The sequence below is a fragment of the Oryctolagus cuniculus genome, chromosome 1, assembly GCF_964237555.1.
Source record: "Oryctolagus cuniculus chromosome 1, mOryCun1.1, whole genome shotgun sequence".
Lineage (NCBI taxonomy): Eukaryota > Metazoa > Chordata > Mammalia > Lagomorpha > Leporidae > Oryctolagus > Oryctolagus cuniculus.
Window position 1 is genome coordinate 154,117,268 of NC_091432.1, and position 17,073 is coordinate 154,134,340.

Below are 17,073 nucleotides of genomic sequence, written 5' to 3' on the forward strand. Positions count from 1 at the left end.
GGTGGTGATTTTCAGACCATATCTGGATGTGAAAGCCTGTTCTCTCTCTTTTTAGAACATATGCTATTCTTAAAGATTAACGCTTTGCATACAGGCAAGCAGATTCCTCCCTCAATGAGGATCACATCCGATCTTGTAGCTCTCCTACACAATGGCAGGGATGATAATGGTGGTTCCTTACAAGAATGTTCTCCCACTATGACTGATCCTCAATAGAGTAAGGGTAGTGCATTTTATCAATACCCTACAATCCATTGCACACCAAATTAGGTCTTTTTTCACAAGTTTACAGCTGAAAACTGGACTTGGCCAAGAACTTGCTGGGTCATTGTATAGTTGACTTATATCTATGGAGTCTTTACTTGACCAGAACTTGCATGTGTTGGGCAGAAAGGCGACCCAAAGTTAGAGGAAGAGGAGCTTTTTCAAACTGTCCTTGCTGCCAGAGAGGTTGAATTGGAAATGGATGGAGGTAGAAAGTCAGTTTAGTACCACTTCCTTGATTAGGTTCCACAGTGCTATGTTACACACTAATTCTTTGGGGCCACTGAGCCATTTGAGGGCACTGAACCAATAACTTGTCACATAATACCTCTCCAAGAGTGCTGAACTTAAAAGCAGTTCCCAAACAGTTTAGACAGAACATTTGGCTCATTGCCTCACATCCAAAAACTACAAAGGAGACTCGAAGCTGCCATCACATGAGGGGCAGTCTTGTTTCCACAACCTCAGCCAACTTTTAATTACTCATGGGTCAGTTATTTGGCTGCTAGATCAGCAGGCCCTATGTTTCTGCTCTTCCACCCTTTCCTGTCCACCTTTGGAAATCATTCCATTGCCACTAATGACTTCCAAATCACATTTGGAACAAAAAATAAACAAACTGGGTGCCATGAAGAAATATCCATGATTTAGAATTCAAGTAAGGGTTTCGAAGCTCAAATAGAAATGGGCTTTGTCAAGGTGGCTAAGCAGTCTCCCCTCCTCCCACTGTCTCTTTAATGAAGAGTGGGAATGTCCATTAGTTTCATGTGAATCTAAGAATTGAAGAGAGGAATGCAAATGCAGCCAAACATGATCATTACATTTTGCTGAAAGAGTTGATGGGAAAGAAACAGACACAAATAGTTATTGTATTAACTAACAGGGCATTCACAGTTCCATTCTCACCCTGTCCTTTATAAACAGAATTTAAAGAGAGGTGGATGATTTTATATTTTAATTATGACTCAATACTTCAACTATGTTCTATTTTTAGCATTATATCATTTTAAAAAACTGCATCCTCTAAGTATAATAAAAGGTAGTATAGCATACAGATTAGCACATACTTGCCCAAGACAGTGAAATGTCAAACCAAGGAAACATGCTAAAGAAATTTTAATTGTAGGGTCTTTGCTTATTAACTCAAAGGTCTGACGACCAGCTTGAATGTCTGTGGAGTGCCAACAGTGAAAAAAATCAGAAACATGCTGACATTATTAACGTGGGGAAAATGTCAATAAAGTCGAACCATGTGCTGAAAGCTGGAGCAGACAGACTCCATGCCTGTACCCACTTCTCTTGTTGTGGTAGAAGTTCTGTCAAAAGTTGACTTCATAATCATGTGCTCAATGAAATGATAGATGCATGCGGTGGCACAAATTATGCATCCCATTATTAGAATGGTGCCCCACAGCCCATTCCCTGTGAGTGGTTTTCAAATAAATTACTTTGTATGAAGCCTGGTGGAGCGGACTGCCACTGAGTGCAGCACATCCTTTTGAGGAATTAACACAGGAAATAATTCATGTAATTACTGTAAGATTTTTTTTCCCCTCTTGCACTTAAAGTCTGGCCAATGTATCAAGGCTACAGCATTCTTGAATGATGTTATGGCAACTAAATAACAAGGCATTTTATAAGTACTGACAGCTCTGTGTTATCATATAATTATTTCTAAAATTGTAAATGGATCTTAATTTCAGAGTCATCCACTACTACTCAGATGGTACTTATGCTCGCTACAGAATTAGATATTCAACCAATATTCTCAGAAGTTTTCTCACTTTTTTTCCTTTTCTTTTTAATCAATTTTTAAAATATTTATTTGAACGAGTTACAGAGAGAAGTAGAGACAGAGAGGTCTTCCATCCACTGGTTCACTCCCCAAATGGCTTCCCACTCCCCAAATGGCTGCATTGGGTGAAGCTGAGGTGATCCGAAGCCAGGAGCCAGTAAGTTCTTCCGGGTGTTCCACACAGTGGCCCAAGGAGTTGGGCCATCTGCTGCTTTCCCAGGCACATTAGCAGGGACTTGGATGGGACCTGGAGCAGCTGGGACTCAAACCATTGTCCATAAGGGATACTGGTGCTGCAGGCTTGAGGCTTAACCCACTGTGCCACAGTGCTGGCCCCTCAATTTTTTTTTTTCTTAGTGCTTCATCACAATTTAAGGTATAACTGATTAAATGCCTGGAGCACTCATTAGACTCAATCGTAACTGAGCTTTTGGTTTTCTTCAAATATTTGGTTTTTGTTAAGTTCTAAATGACTTGCTTCTGATCTAGGGTATTTAAAATGTACTACGCAGTTTTTCTCCTTTTACTAATCAACATTGCTTTCTTAAAGAAAGGTTTAGAGATAGGACGATACTAGTTCTAGATGTCTGGGGTAGCTAAAGGATGAGGTTGCTATATTTTTTTCAAGTTTTAATATGCATATTATCAACTCACTCACCAACCCTCACATGCATCCCTTCTTGTGGGCACACGCTGCAAATACTTAATCTTCTCAAGGATTTACTCCATTTACTCTTTTGTAAATGACTTGCACAGTACCCAGCAGCACACCATATGCAAGTCTTTTTAATGGCACACAAGTAACAAGGATGTGTGTGAGAAAGCTGGATGATCTTTTAGGTTGGGGTTCCGTGAGTGTGGTCTATGGTCAGACGGCTTTGATCTCACCTGGGAGCTTCTTAGAAACGCAAGTCCTTGGACTTCATTCCCGGCTTGGGGCAATCAGAGTCTTTGGGAGGGGCCCAGTCAGTTGTGCTGGATGGAACCATTACCATGTGCTTTCAGAGGCTATGTGAAAATGGGGTCACCATGATTAAGTGCTTACCATGCTAGGAGCTGTGCTGTATATCGTCCTATTTCATGCTTACAGTCACCCTGTGAGGCAGATGCTATTACACTCATTATGCCTGACAGAAACTGGTCAAGTCAAGACCAACCCTGTTCCGTCTAACCTCAAAGGTTATGTCTTCTTTTGAATGAAGGAAGAGGGTTCTCATGGTAGGGCCTTACTGGAATGTAAAACTTTTGCTGCAAAAGTGTAACTTTTACTGCAAGCCACAAATGCACTTATATATCATGATTATCTACAGTTGTCAATGCTGTTGTTGAACATTTGGGCAAAGCAACGACAAAGATGATTAAAACACAAACACTGCATTTTAAACAGAGTTAATTGTAGAACCCTATAGGTTTGGAAGATTAGAAAGAGTGCCTTCTCTCTACTTAAGACCATAATTAGAAGCAGAGATATTCATCTGTAATCAAATTTAAAGAGGCAAAGTTTCAGCTTTCAATCAGAGGCCAAAATCTGGAACAGAGAGCCAGTACAACCACATTCAATCTAAAACTCAATAGGTTGGGGGTGGGGATGATGTAGGAAGAAAAGGGACAGCTTTTCATAAGTCTTAACAAATGCAGTTGGAGTTAGAATCTAATGGGACAAGCTTTTCATAGAGAGATTTTTACCCAGGCAGAATTTGAATGTGTTATAGTACAAAGGCTCCAGTCTAAACTTGCTCTTGTCTAAGAACATTTTCAAAGGATATTTCAAGCCCACCCAGCTCCTCCCCCACGACTGACCTCCACCATGTGCTCTGAATATGCAGTTTGGCTTTTTGTTAGGCAGTGCATCTACATGGCAGGAGGAGGACTCCCAGGGTGGGAAGCCTGGGGTTAGGACAAAGGGAAGAGAAGGAACTAACCCTCTGTTGTCAACTAGGCCAGGACTGCTCTGCCTGCAGGCCTGGGGCTCCCACCCACTAAATCATCAACACGGCTTGCCCTAGCCCAGGGAGCGTGCCTGCTGGGCTCAGGGCGCAGGAAGCTCCAGCTGGAGGGCAGTTCTGGCTGCTGCTGAGCGCCTTCCAGTCTTAGCACCTGCAGATGCTTGCTTGGGTAAACCCTGCTTGCCCCAACAGCTGCTCTCCACAGGAGCTGGGGCCAGTGCCCGTCCTCCAGCACAGGGAGCCACTGAGGGGCTCCAGACGGCCCACACAGATGTACTCAACGTGTCCAGCCCTTAGCAGACAGCAGACTCTGAAGGAACGGCTGCGGTGAGGGGATAAACCATTTGGAAGAAATTCTTCTCTCCAGCGTCATGGGCTTCTGGAAAGCCAGCCATGAATACTCATTGTATTTTGTGTCCCTTCAATGAAGCCGCACATTTGGTTAAGACTGAAAGGGGAACAGGAACATTTAATCAGACGGGGGCAGCCACTGTCATCCAGGCTCTCCTCCCTTGCACACACTCAGGGTCCGTCCGAGGCTCTGATTTTCGCCCTCCAAAGGGAGATGACCTCACGTGGGTCTCTGGATTCTGAGCAGACCATCAGCCCCTCAGTGCTCACAGCAGCAGGCGCCCAGACCACAGAGCAAACCATGGAGCAAAGGGCCAGCTTCAGAAGCCGGGCGGAGGTTTCCACGCTGGCTGCCAGGCTTCTGGGCAAGCAGTACTAGAAACACTGTCTGCGGGAAGCAGTCACACCTCCCGGGGGAAGTCGGGGAGACACTGCCATGGGAAGCCTTCGTTTTCATCTCAAACCACTCTCACTGGGGGATATTTTGCTTTAAATTTCTCAGAAATCACTTTAAAAAAAAATGGTGTTCTTTGCTTTACAGGTTCTTTCTTAGAAATCTCGACTTCTTTGAAAGGAAGGTAAGTGTCCAGCAGGGGAACTATGGATTGCTCTGGTGAATAATCTCTGACATGCAAATTCCTTTTATACCCTGGCCTCTTCATCTTTTTCTTGAGAAGAGGCATTGCCTTGCAGATCAACAGGCAAGACACCAAAGCCAAGTGGGTTTCCTTCCCCACCCCCTCCACCCTTTCCTGAGCCTCCTGCTCTCAGCTCCCCATCCTGGGAATGTGCTTTGACTCAGGGCCAAGGTGAGAGGACACAGGGACTCCTTGCCCCTAGGGCAGAGCCTGAGAGTTTTTTGAGATTTCCTCTAATAAAATGAAAGCTTCAGATTATGCCAGAAGGACAGAATGCCAAAAGAAACAGTGTTTCTTTAGCTGCCTCAGTAGGAGAGATGCTACTAGTATCAAGCACAACAAGAACTGGGGAGCCAAGCCATGGACAGTGGCCACTGACGCTTGTGGGACCCAGTTTACCATTTAAAGGGTCAGCTGCTCACAGCAATGCATTTGCAGAGCTGTAGACAAATGAATTCCCAACATCCTTTATATCTCAGTACCTCCAGCCTTCAACCTTCGATCTCTGCGACTTCTTGGTGACTACTTACTTCCAGGACTGAGATGGAGGAGATGCAGAAGGGCAGCACTTTAAGAAAATGCTCCTGACCAAAAAGACACTGTGGGTGGAAACTGATCCCCAGGTGGTCTTGATGGGGAAACTCAGGTAGACCTAGCGAGCATCAGTCACTGAACATCTTACACACCTATTTCTTTTCTCTCCACAAGCTGTGCAGCACTTTGCAAAGTGTGGGAGATCTTCCAAAATTCATGGAAAAGAGAATTAAAAGATAAGTATGTTTTGGTGCAAAAATTCAGAAACCCATGAATATAAGGAACAATCACAAAGTTCATGAGAAATGCATATTATGAAAAAACGTTGCATGGCTTTCAAAATATTTTTGCACCATGGTAAACATTTCTTTTAATTCCATTTCTCCAAGAACTCTCTGAAGTACCACTGTAGATCTGTCAGCTACTGAAGAATGCACGGGAGCATGAAGCCAGTAGCACTGTAATGCACCAAATGGCTAGAATGGAATCACAGCTCCTGCGCTCACAAGTTTCCTCGCTGATGTCATTTTGGAGCAAGCCAACAAGAAATAGTGAAATATGCAGGAAGACCTCAGGCTGCAGAGGCAGCGTTTTCTAAGCAAACAGCAACAGCTGAGGGACTGCTTTTCTACAAGGTAGGGGGGCTCTGGGAATAAGATCCACTCACATGTGAAACAAAGCTTTGCACCTCAGTGTTGTACCAGGATACTCTTTCAAGTTAAACTCACATGAGTGATGGTAAGGAAAAGAAAAAACAGCAAGAAATAAAGGCCTTCCCTGACTCGGGTAACAACAGCTGGTGAGCCTTCCATTCATCATGTAATTGCACACTGGAAGGCCTGTGTCAGACAGGTAGTGGCAATTACCAGGCAGGCAGCCGCGGAGACCTCTTTGTCTGAGGAGGGAAGAGGGCACAGGGAGTGCCCAAGAGTCTGATGCTAATGAATCTTAGGTTTCTTGCACCTGCATGCACTTATTCCGGCACAGCTGCATTTCACAGTTAAAACATGCAGCCCAGTTCTCCCAGTGTCCTAATGGAAGGTGTTTGGATGGAAACAAAACAGAAAGTCTAAGCAAAAAATAAAAAGCACCTGATGCTTTTGGATTCCATACACCTAGTACCTATCAATTAGAAATGCTGTTTTATCTCTTTTTCTGACTGTCCTACAGTAGGTGACATTTGGAGACCTTTAAGAGCAAATGTCAACTGGAAAGTTCAGCCTCGATTTTGGTACTGCAGACTTGCATGGGCCCTGGCTTCTCAATCCCTCAGGCATGTTCATGTTCTAACAAAGCTCACCAGTGCCGCGGTCACCTGCTTCTGCACATAAGGCTGTCTACATAAAAGCTTGCCTCTCATTTGAACTCTATATGCCACTCAGGATAAGGTTTGTTCTCCCATTAAATGTTCCTTTGGGAGAAAAAAAAATTAACTATGCTTTTAGTTTTTTGGTTGTTGTTTGTATGAGGACAGGTGTACAAAAGATCCATGGAAACATCAGATGATGAAAAATACTGCCTAGATTTCAAATTTTTTTGCACCCAAATTAATTTCTTAAAATATTCATTCATTTATTTGAGAAGCAGGGAGATGGGGAGAGAGAGAGGAAAAGGGCCATTAAACTGGGGTCTTGAGATGAGGCCTACTGCCTTATCTGTCAATCAATTTTCACTGGAATGCAGTCATGTCCACTCATTTATACTGTCTATGGCAGCTTCTGCACTTCAGTGGCAGAGCTGAGTAGCTGGGATACAGACATGGCCCACAAAGCTCAAAATATTTATTACCTGGCTCTCTGCAGAAAAATATTTGCCAACACCTGCTTTAAAAATACAATTTCCTATAACTTTGGAAAATAAGTACTTGGGCAAGTTAATCTGTAACAAATGTTGACAGATATTTAATGGGGGTGGACCTTAGAGGCCTTAAGAGTTAGTGTTCTGGGTCGGCACTGTGGCTTAGCAGGTTAAGCTGCTACCTGCAGCGCTGGCTTCCCATATGAGCACCAGTTCAAGTCCTGGCTGCTCCACTTCCAATCCAGCTCCCTGCTAATGTGCCTGGGAAAACAGTGGAAGGTGACCAAGTACTTGGGCCCCTGCACTTGCGTGAAAGACCTAGAAGCTCCAGCTCCTGGCTTCAGATCAGCCCAGCTCAAGCCATTGTCACCATTTGGGAAGTGAACCAGAGGATGGAAGACTTTTCTCTCTCTGCTTCTGCCTCTCCCTCTCTGTAACTCTCTGCCTTTCAAATAAATAAATAAACTTTTTTTTTTTTTTTAAATCAGTGTTCAGCAAGTCTCTTAAAGAATAAAGAACAAGAGGCCTTCAAAAATTTTTCTGCAGCATCCTTTGTTATCTACCTATTACATGCAACTTCATGCAACTTCACACTTTCTACTTAACGAAAAATTAGACTATGGCATGCAAGTGCCCTCCCCAGTTGGTTCCCAAGGTTGAGGTAAGGAGCAGCTGACCCCTTCTACATCAAAGAACAACTGATTATCAGTGTGACCAACATAGTACTGGGCAGAGGACATCACTGTACCTGTTGGCCAAAAGTTGAGACCTGGTTCCTGAGGGTGAAGTCAGGTAGATGGCCAGGTCTCCCCTCCGAGGGTGGGTGATGGTAATGCGCACAACCACGTGCTCCAGGTAGTTGACATGGTGGTTAGGGTTATCAGAGCAGCCCGAAGCTTTGTAGATGGAGCGCACCGCACTGTTGGGGCGAATCGTCCTGCAAAAGACAGAGATGAAGTCTGGGCAAACTACCTGGCAGTTCTCAGCTGACAGAATGTAGAGGCTTGTAATTAGTACACCAGGTAAGGCAAGCAACTAGTCGCTGGATACTTAACAACAATAATGCTATCACCCAAATGATTGGATCACATGAAGGATTAATGGTTGGATTGTGGGGATCATGCAAGTAAGATAAGACGAGAAACCAACGTACTTTTATTATCATGCAGGTGGTGGATATTGAACCTGAGTATGCATTGGCATCACCTTGTTAAACCATAGATTGTTCAGTCCCAGCCCCAGAGCAGCTGATTGAGCAGATAGAATTTGCATTTATAACAAGTGATAGTGATGTGGCTGGTCTATGGAATACACCTTGAGAACAATGTATTTGTTCCAGTGGAGGTGAGGGTATTACAACCTTGGTTCAAATGCCTGGGCTGTCCATTCCTTGCACTAGAACCTAGGCATACTCTTTCCTCTTGCCTTCAGGTTCTTGTCTTCCACTCTCTCTTCCTCCTGTGCCAGTGTCCCCTGGAACACTGGGCTCCAGCCATTCAGGCATTAGTTCTACTTCTGAGATAATTCAGTGTTCCCACTTGGGAACTTCACATTTACTATTCTCCCAGAAAGATTTTCTTGTTTTTTGTTGATTTTCTCTTGACAGTCTCTTTCTTCACAGTCAAAGTGTAAATGTTACCTCTCTGAGATAATCCTTGAACCATAGGCAAAAAATACTCCCATCCCTTATTTTCTACCTGTCCAAATCCCCAATATTTACGCATTATAATTTATAATTATCTATTTATTATATTTTCTGTCCTATTCTTCCACTAGATCCTAATAGCAGGAAGCCATTTTTCATTCCATTTTTATCCCTACTATCTTGTTCAGTGCTTGATACTGAATACGTGTGAAAAAAATAGTTGCTGAGTCAGTGAGTTTGTGAATGAATATACAAATAGTCACTTCTTGTTTTTTGTCTCATCCTTTGTCATAAAAGAGAAGAATGGGGAAAACACAACGTTAGTCCATTTACTTCTGCTTCCTAATAAATTTCCTCAAGAATTACAATGGCTCAGTTTCATCACAAACCAAAGTTCATAAATATTTTTCAGAGAGAGAGAGGTCTTTAAAAAGAAAGCCAAGAGCAAAATACTAATAAAGCCACTACAGCAGTGTCCTGGTCCGGGATTTAGCACCTAGGAGAAAAAACACAGTATTGTGCCATAAATCCTGTTGGCATAACCACCAAGTCTGTGCAGCTCACACTGGGGAATAGGCCCTAAAAGCTCTGAGCTGACTGCCATCTCACAGACTGGACATTGTGTACCACTCTTTGGAGAACTGCATGATATACAGTAAATTTTCTAGAATGAGCTTCATTTGTTTGAAGTACAGAGACTTCTGGAGAATACCAACACCATCAAATAGAAATATTGACAGAATAGAAAACTTCAGAAAGGCCGTCTGTAGTGGTCTCCGCAAACTTCCCCTTTTTTATTTGAGAGGAAGAGGGAAAGGGAGGGAGGGAAGGAGAGGGAGAGAGAGAAAGAGTGAGCGAGCAAGTGAGCAAGAGAGAGCTCTCATCCGCTGGTTCACTCTAAATGCCTCCAATGGCCAGGGCTGAGCCAGACTGAAGACAGCAGCAGGGAGCCAGGAACTCAATCAAGTCTCCCATGAAGGTGGTAGGCATGCAACTACTTGAGCCAGCATCTGCTGTCGCCAGGGTGTACACTGGGAGGAAGCTAGCATTGGAAGCAAACCCAAGACTTGAACCCAGGAAGTCTGATATGGTATGCAGGCATTCCAACTGGTGTCTTAACCCCTAGGTCAAATACCTGTCCCCCCAGATTCCCAAAAAAGGAATATTTTTCAGGGTGTGCATTTGGTACAGTGGTTAATAACTTGCTTCAGACACCCACATTCCATACCAGAGTAAGTGGGTTTGAGTCCCAGCTCTGCTTCTGAGTCTAGTTTCCTGTTAATGTACACTCTGGGAGGCAGCATGTGATGGCTCAAGTCCTTGGGTCCCTGCTTCCCATCTGGGAACTGGGATTGAGTTCCAGGCCCCTGGCTTCAACCTGGTCCAGACTCGGCTGTTGCAGGCATTTGGAAAGTGATTAAATGGGTTGAGAAACTTTCAGTTGTCCACACTTTCACTGTGTTTGTTGCTGTTTCTCTGTCTCTGTCCTTCAACTAAGATGGCAGGTGAGAGACAGAGGGAGAGACAGAGAGAGAATGAGAGAATAAGAGACTGAGAGAAAGAGAAAGAGAGAGGCTTTTCTTTTAAGGATTCTTGGGTTTTAATAGTGTGGATTTAACAGCTAAGAATCCTAGACATTCTACTACAACTTTATGATTATATAAGAAAGAAGTTACAGAACTTTTTAGCTCATAACAAGGGGCTGTTGCAAGCACTTGCTCTGGCCTGCTCTCATGCAGGGTGGTCATGCTCTCTGTTGGTTGCAAACATTACTTGATATGTCGATCTGTGCTCTCCACACACACGTGCTGTTGGGGAACAGTGGTCCACTTCTCCGCCTCCATCACCATGGCTTCTGCATCCATCAATCCAAATCCATAGAGATGGCTCACTGTGAAGGCAAGAGGCTGGTCAGCTTCACTGTGGTTAGGAGCAACCTATGTTTTATATATGTATATATATATATGTATATATATGTGTATATATATACTCTCTCTCTCTCTCTCTATACATATATATATGTTGAGTAGCAGTGTCACTCAGTAGAGACCTGAGATACATCCCTGTGGAATTCTAGCTATCTTTCCAATAATGGTTTGAAAAGTAAATAAAAACAAAACAACCAATCACAACAAGAGAATAAGATGAATATGTATCACTCATCATTTAGGAATTAGGAATCAACTATCATTTAGGAATTGCTACTACATGCCAGGCACTAGTCTACATTTTTTACATTTAATCCTCTCAACAATCTTAAGATGTTAATGTTATTGTTACTGTCATTCATGGATGTGAAAACTGAGAAACAAACAGAAACTTGACCAAGACTGATTAGAGAGTCAGTGGTCAAGTTGGATTCTAACCCACATAATTTTGATCCAGGGCCCCACTGTTAATTACTTATATTTAAAAATGATGAGATCATTGATTTTTAAAAATAAAGTAATGATTAGGCTTAAAAGAAGTGACTATACAACTTCTCATAGTACAAGAAAATTACATGCAAGAAATTACCAATTTTCTGACATGCCTAGTAATTAGGTTGAATACCCCAGAAGGCATAAATTATTACCTTTCTTCTAGCATATAAAAATTTATTAACTCTATGCATGAAATATTTGGAGGCCTCTAGACTTCATGCCAGCCTCTTGTCTTAGAATCTGTTAGTTCTCAATTAGAATATCTATTGATCTAAAAGCTGAATTCACATAACTGTCTCAGAAATGTCAATTATGTTAAGAAATATTATAATAATGGTACAGCAAGAAACACATGTGCACTTTTCTGTAAAAATACTTTAAAATCTCAGTTCAATTCTTACAATTTTCACTTTGTATTGAACTGTGTCTCAAATCTTTATATTCAACATGAAGTCAAACTTCTACTAGATTTTGCCTAAACCATGTTTCATTATATTATCAATGACTTTATATATTTGATTATGGATTATTTAAATATAAGTCCTGGTCTACTTTCAAAATAACCTCTTCACCAAACCTTTAGCTTTAATAAAACCATTCTTCTAGAGTTTCCAGTCAGATCCGCTCTTTCTGGCTCATTGCTCTTACTCATGCTGAGCCCCTGGCCTCAAATTTCCTCACTCTTGCTCTCTGTAGAGCGAAATTCTGTTCCCATAGGCTTAGTCTATCTTTTCCTTCTTGAAAAAGTCAAAAGCTATTTATTTAAATTTAACCATCCATGACTGGTGAAAATTGTCTCCTTTCTTTAAAATTGCAATTACTTTTTCAATCCATCAGTCCTTCCATCCATCCATCCATCCATCATTTCTTGAGGGCCTTCTATGTCCCATGTGCTGTGTTAGGCACTGCATTTTTTATTTGTGCCATCAACAGAATTGCTAATTAACTCTCTGTCATTATATCCTTATTTTTTTTTTTAACTTTTATTTAATGAATGTACGTTTCCAAAGTACGAATAATGGATTACTATGGCTTCCCCCCCATACCGTCCCTCCCACCCACAACCCTCCCCTTTCCCACTCCCTCTCCCCTTCCATTCACATCAAGATTCATTTTCGATTATCTTAATATACAGAAGATCAGCTTAGTATACATTAAGTAAGGATTTCAACAGTTTGCTCCCACACAGAAACATAAAGTGAAAAATAATAGATGATTTTTTTTAATGATGATGAAATCAGATCAGACCTATTGTCATGTTTAATCCCAGTGAGAGTCAAGTTGGGAGTTGATAGTTTCTTTTCTTTTCTTTTCTTTTCTTTTCTTTTCTTTTCTTTTTTTTTTTTTTTTTTTTACAGAGGATCAGTTTAGTATGCATTAAGTAAAGATTTCAACAGTTTGCACCCCCATAGAAACACAAAGTGAAATATATTATTTGAGTACTCGTTATAGCATTAAATCTCAATGCACAGCACATTAAGGACAGAGATCCTACATGAGGAGTAAGTGCACAGTGACTCCTGTTGTTGACTTTACCAATTGACACTCCTGTCTATGGCATATGTCTATATCCTTATATAACAACTGTGTTTTAAGCTACTGGATGGCAGGAACTGGGTATTATGGTTCTTTCTGTGTTCTATGGGATTTATTAGAACTTGATGCACATGGGAGCACAACAAAGTAAAAGCATATAAAAAAGGAAAGTTGTATTAGGAATTAGAAATATGACTATATGCTATTTACTGATCATACAATTCTTAACAAACAAGATAAAATGTCAAATCCACAATTTACTTGTTTGGGGATATTATGATCTCTCCCATCATCATTACTATGCTCATTAGGTATTATTATATGTCCATGTGAGAAAATCTGGATAAAGAACTATACAAATATCAGGTACTTAGGACATACTAAAAATAAAGAGAACATTGCTAAGGCAAGGGTATATGTAAGCACTTGTACAACTTTTATTATTAATGCTTTTCTTGATTAAAAAGAAATGCATGTTCGCTATAAAATCTTAAATATATACAAAGAAGTAAAAATATAATAAAAGGCATCAATAATCTAATCACAAATTGGTAATTGTTATGAACAATTCTGAATAGTTTTAGGTATATAACATTATGTAAGGTAATTAAAAAACAAGAATCATGATAAAGGAAGAAATGTCAAGTTTGAGCCTAAAGAAATCAAATTGTGGAGACCTTTTGTTAAAGTTCATGCAAACCCTGTGTTCTTACTCATCAGTCCTCCACTATACCATTTCATCATGAACATTCTGAAGTATTTTCTTTTGTTGGGGAAAGTGTAATTTTTACCAAAGATGACTTGACATGCTATCTAGCTCTGGTCACAACTCAAATAGTGCCCAAGCCAGTGTCAAGCGGCTTTAAACCAGCACCCCTATTTTTATCTCAGCTTAGGGAATTAAGATGAAAGATCTGGTTAGCTTGTGGATGCTGTGAAGCTGATTTGGGGAGGCGAAGGGTTTTGAGCAGTCACTGCAATCCTGGGATAGCTGTGCCTTGCTCCCAGCACCTGTGCTAGAACTCAGCTGAATTTACTACTGCTCTTCCCTTGTCCCTCCCCCACTGTCCACCACACAACCATTAGGACATAAATTAACACAAAGGGTCATCAAATACAACAAACACTTCACGCCGTTAAACAACCACTTGAATGAAGTGGAAAAGCACCTTGAGTCTTTATGAAGGCCATAAATTTGTTTCCTTTTCCAATTCAATTCCTATCCTCCAGAGACAATCTCTGTTCATGAAATGCTCAAAATAGATGTTCAGAAAAGAGATTGATGGACTAGCTGCAGTTAAACTGCAGAACGACAGGTCAACAGAAAAAAATTTTATGAAAATATAATATTCATAAGCAAGGGAACTGGATTAGATCAATGAAGGTCAGTTAATCAGATATGGAGATTTTTAGTGCAGTGCTCTGAAATATTTGAAATTATGTGTCTATCCACAATGGTACCCAAGGAAAAATACAAAGTAAATTTCTTTCCTATTTTTTTTTTTTTTTTTTTGAGGGGGCATTGGCAATTTATCAACTCCACATAGTCCATTTGTTTTTTGGTAAACTAGGTACATAATGAATGTGTTGGGCAGATAAACTTCAAATGGGGGGGGGGTCTTAATAGTGGAAGCAGATATTAAACAGTATGAAAACCCTAATAGCTTTTCATATAATACAAAATTTTCACACTCTGAAATGCCCCATAGACACAGAAAATAACTGACTTTTTGGTGACCATTTGAGTGGAGTCTGTCCTGCCTTTCCCGCCTTCACCTTGATTTCTCTCTGGTGGCTGTGGAGTGCCTGGCTTACAGGAGGGTGCTATAAATATTTGTGAAGTGAGTGAATGGAGCTGAGAAGAGACATTTTATTTAATTCATCAAGTGGCATAAAGTGTTTATTAGAGAATTGTAAGGGGAATTAGGAGGTCTGCTCTTTATATTACTAACTTCCACAGAGATATCATTAACACCCCAAAATTATTCAAATATGAAGCCAATACTCACATTTTTGAATTGCAAATATACCATGAAATCAACTGGTTGTGATATGGCTGTTCCATAACTAGAGTAGTCTCATCTCTGCACATTTCCCATGCCAAGCTCAGACCAAAATCTGAGCCTAAAAGTTTTACGATGATCAAGTGGAAGCTGTTCAGCGTATGTATATGAGAAATGTAAAATTTTATGAAGCTGGAGTACAGTGGTGGGAACAGGACTGACGATCAATTCAGAATTTTTCATTGCTGGGGCTGGCATTGTGGTGTAGTCTGAAAAGCCACCACCTATGATGCTGGCATCCCATTTGGGTGCAGGTTCCAGTCCTGGCTGCTCCACCTGTGGCCCAGCTCCCTGCTAATGAGCCTGGGAAAGCAGTGGAGGATAGCCCAAGAACTTGGCCCCTGCACCATGTGGAGATATGGATGAAGCTCCTGGCTTTGGCTTGGCCCAGCCCTGGCCATTGCGGCCGTTTGGTGGGTGAATCAGTGGATGCAAGACCTCTCTTTCTGTCTCTACTTCTTGGTCTCTGCAACTCTACCTTTCAAATAAATAAAATAAATATTGTAAAAAAGAAATTTTCATTCTTATGAATGTGAAAGCCAACGTTCAATTCAATTTTAACATTAATTAAGATTCAAAAAAATCAAACATTAGAAAAAACATTAAGAGAACAATGTATTGGCCAGCGCCGCGGCTCACTAGGCTAATCCTCCGCCTGCGGTGCCGGCACCCCAGGTTCTAGTCCTGTTCGGGGCGCTGGATTCTGTCCCGGTTGCCCCTCTTCCAGGCAAGCTCTCTGCTGTGGCCAGGGAAGAAAGTGGAGGATGGCCCAAGTGCGTGGGTCCTGCACCCCATGGGAGACCAGGAGAAGCACCTGGCTCCCGCCATCGGATCAGCGTGGTGCGCCGGCCATGGCGGTCATTGGAGGGTGAACCAATGGCAAAGGAAGACCTTTGTCTCTGTCTCTCTCTCACTGTCCACTCTGCCTGTCCAAAAAAAAAAAAAAAAAAGTTGCTAAAAGAGAACAATGTATTATGAGGGCACTTGAAAAAGTTAGTGGAAAATAAATTATAATGCTCATTTTGGTGCAAAAATATTTGAAATCCATGTATACAAACAGCTTACCAAAAGCTCATTAAAATATGTACTATGAAAACACTGCATGGATTTCAAGATATTCTGGCACCATAATAACATTTTCTCTTACTTCTGTTTTTCCATGAATAGTCCGAGCTACCCTCCTAGCAGTAATTACAGATCTTGAAGCAAGGTAGCTGACATATTTTAGAAGATGAGTTTATTTCTTACTAGAGTGATGAAGGAAAGCTCCATTTTAATAAAATGGATTAGGTGATATCTGTTCCCCTGGGCTGCATGGCTGTTAACATTTTTTTCTTTTTTAAACTATATATTTACACATTTTGATACACAAGGCAGCAATGGTAACCTCATATATGGCCCATTTATGCCGATGAGTCCAGGAGGTGAGTTTTGCCTGGAGTATAGCTACTTTCATTCAAAGCTCTCCAAAGGCTTCCTTGCTTGAATGGTCATATAGACAAGAGAATTCAGGAAAAGAGATTGTTTTCTTTGCTGGGTATATTTTTATTTCCTGATGACACCAAAAGTGCTGAGAGAAGGTAATTGTTAGGTACACAGTTGCATAATTTGAAAGCAGATACAGTTAATACAAGTTAACTTTTTAGCTAGGAGACCTAAAAAACTCAATTCTAAAGAAAAGCTAGAAAGCACAGCAGGAAAAAAAGGATTACAAGTTTCTGAGCACAAGAAGTTATAGCCAGGAACATTTGGTACAGTTTTAACTCTTCTAATGCACGGTCTTTATTGGAGCCAGCTATTCTCAATGTTTTTTGTGTTTTTTTTTTTTTTTAAATCACACTGAATGGATATTTCATGATGACTCTAAAATTACAAACAGCATATCACTATATATGTAATAAAGGAGTTGATTGGTTGAAAGATTTTTTTATAAGCTTTTGAGCTTCCTGAAGTGAATAGGGCCTCTCTGCTACCAGCTGTCAGATGTATAGACACAATGTGATACAACAGCCAGTGTAAAACAGGGCAAACAAAACCTGTGTAAGGAGCCTAAGAGAAATTTAAAATTTTGCCTATAATTG

At 41.1% G+C, this 17,073-nt stretch overlaps 1 protein-coding gene across 5 annotated transcripts in view; it reads right to left on the reverse strand.

Moving 5' to 3' along the window:
* The window catches only part of PCSK5 (proprotein convertase subtilisin/kexin type 5), a 437,660-nt gene that overhangs the window by 174,352 nt on the left and 246,235 nt on the right, over positions 1-17,073 (reverse strand). For all 5 annotated transcript variants that reach the window (XR_001793338.3, XR_516723.4, XM_008256580.4 and 2 more), the window contains 2 exons: positions 10,744-10,861; positions 8,074-8,262 (listed from right to left, as the gene is read on the reverse strand). Coding sequence is in view for 3 of the 5 variants with exons in the window: in XM_008256580.4 (XP_008254802.1) it covers positions 8,074-8,262; positions 10,744-10,861 (307 nt within the window). In the remaining 2 variants the exon portion in view is untranslated. The remainder of the gene's footprint in view (positions 1-8,073; positions 8,263-10,743; positions 10,862-17,073) is intronic.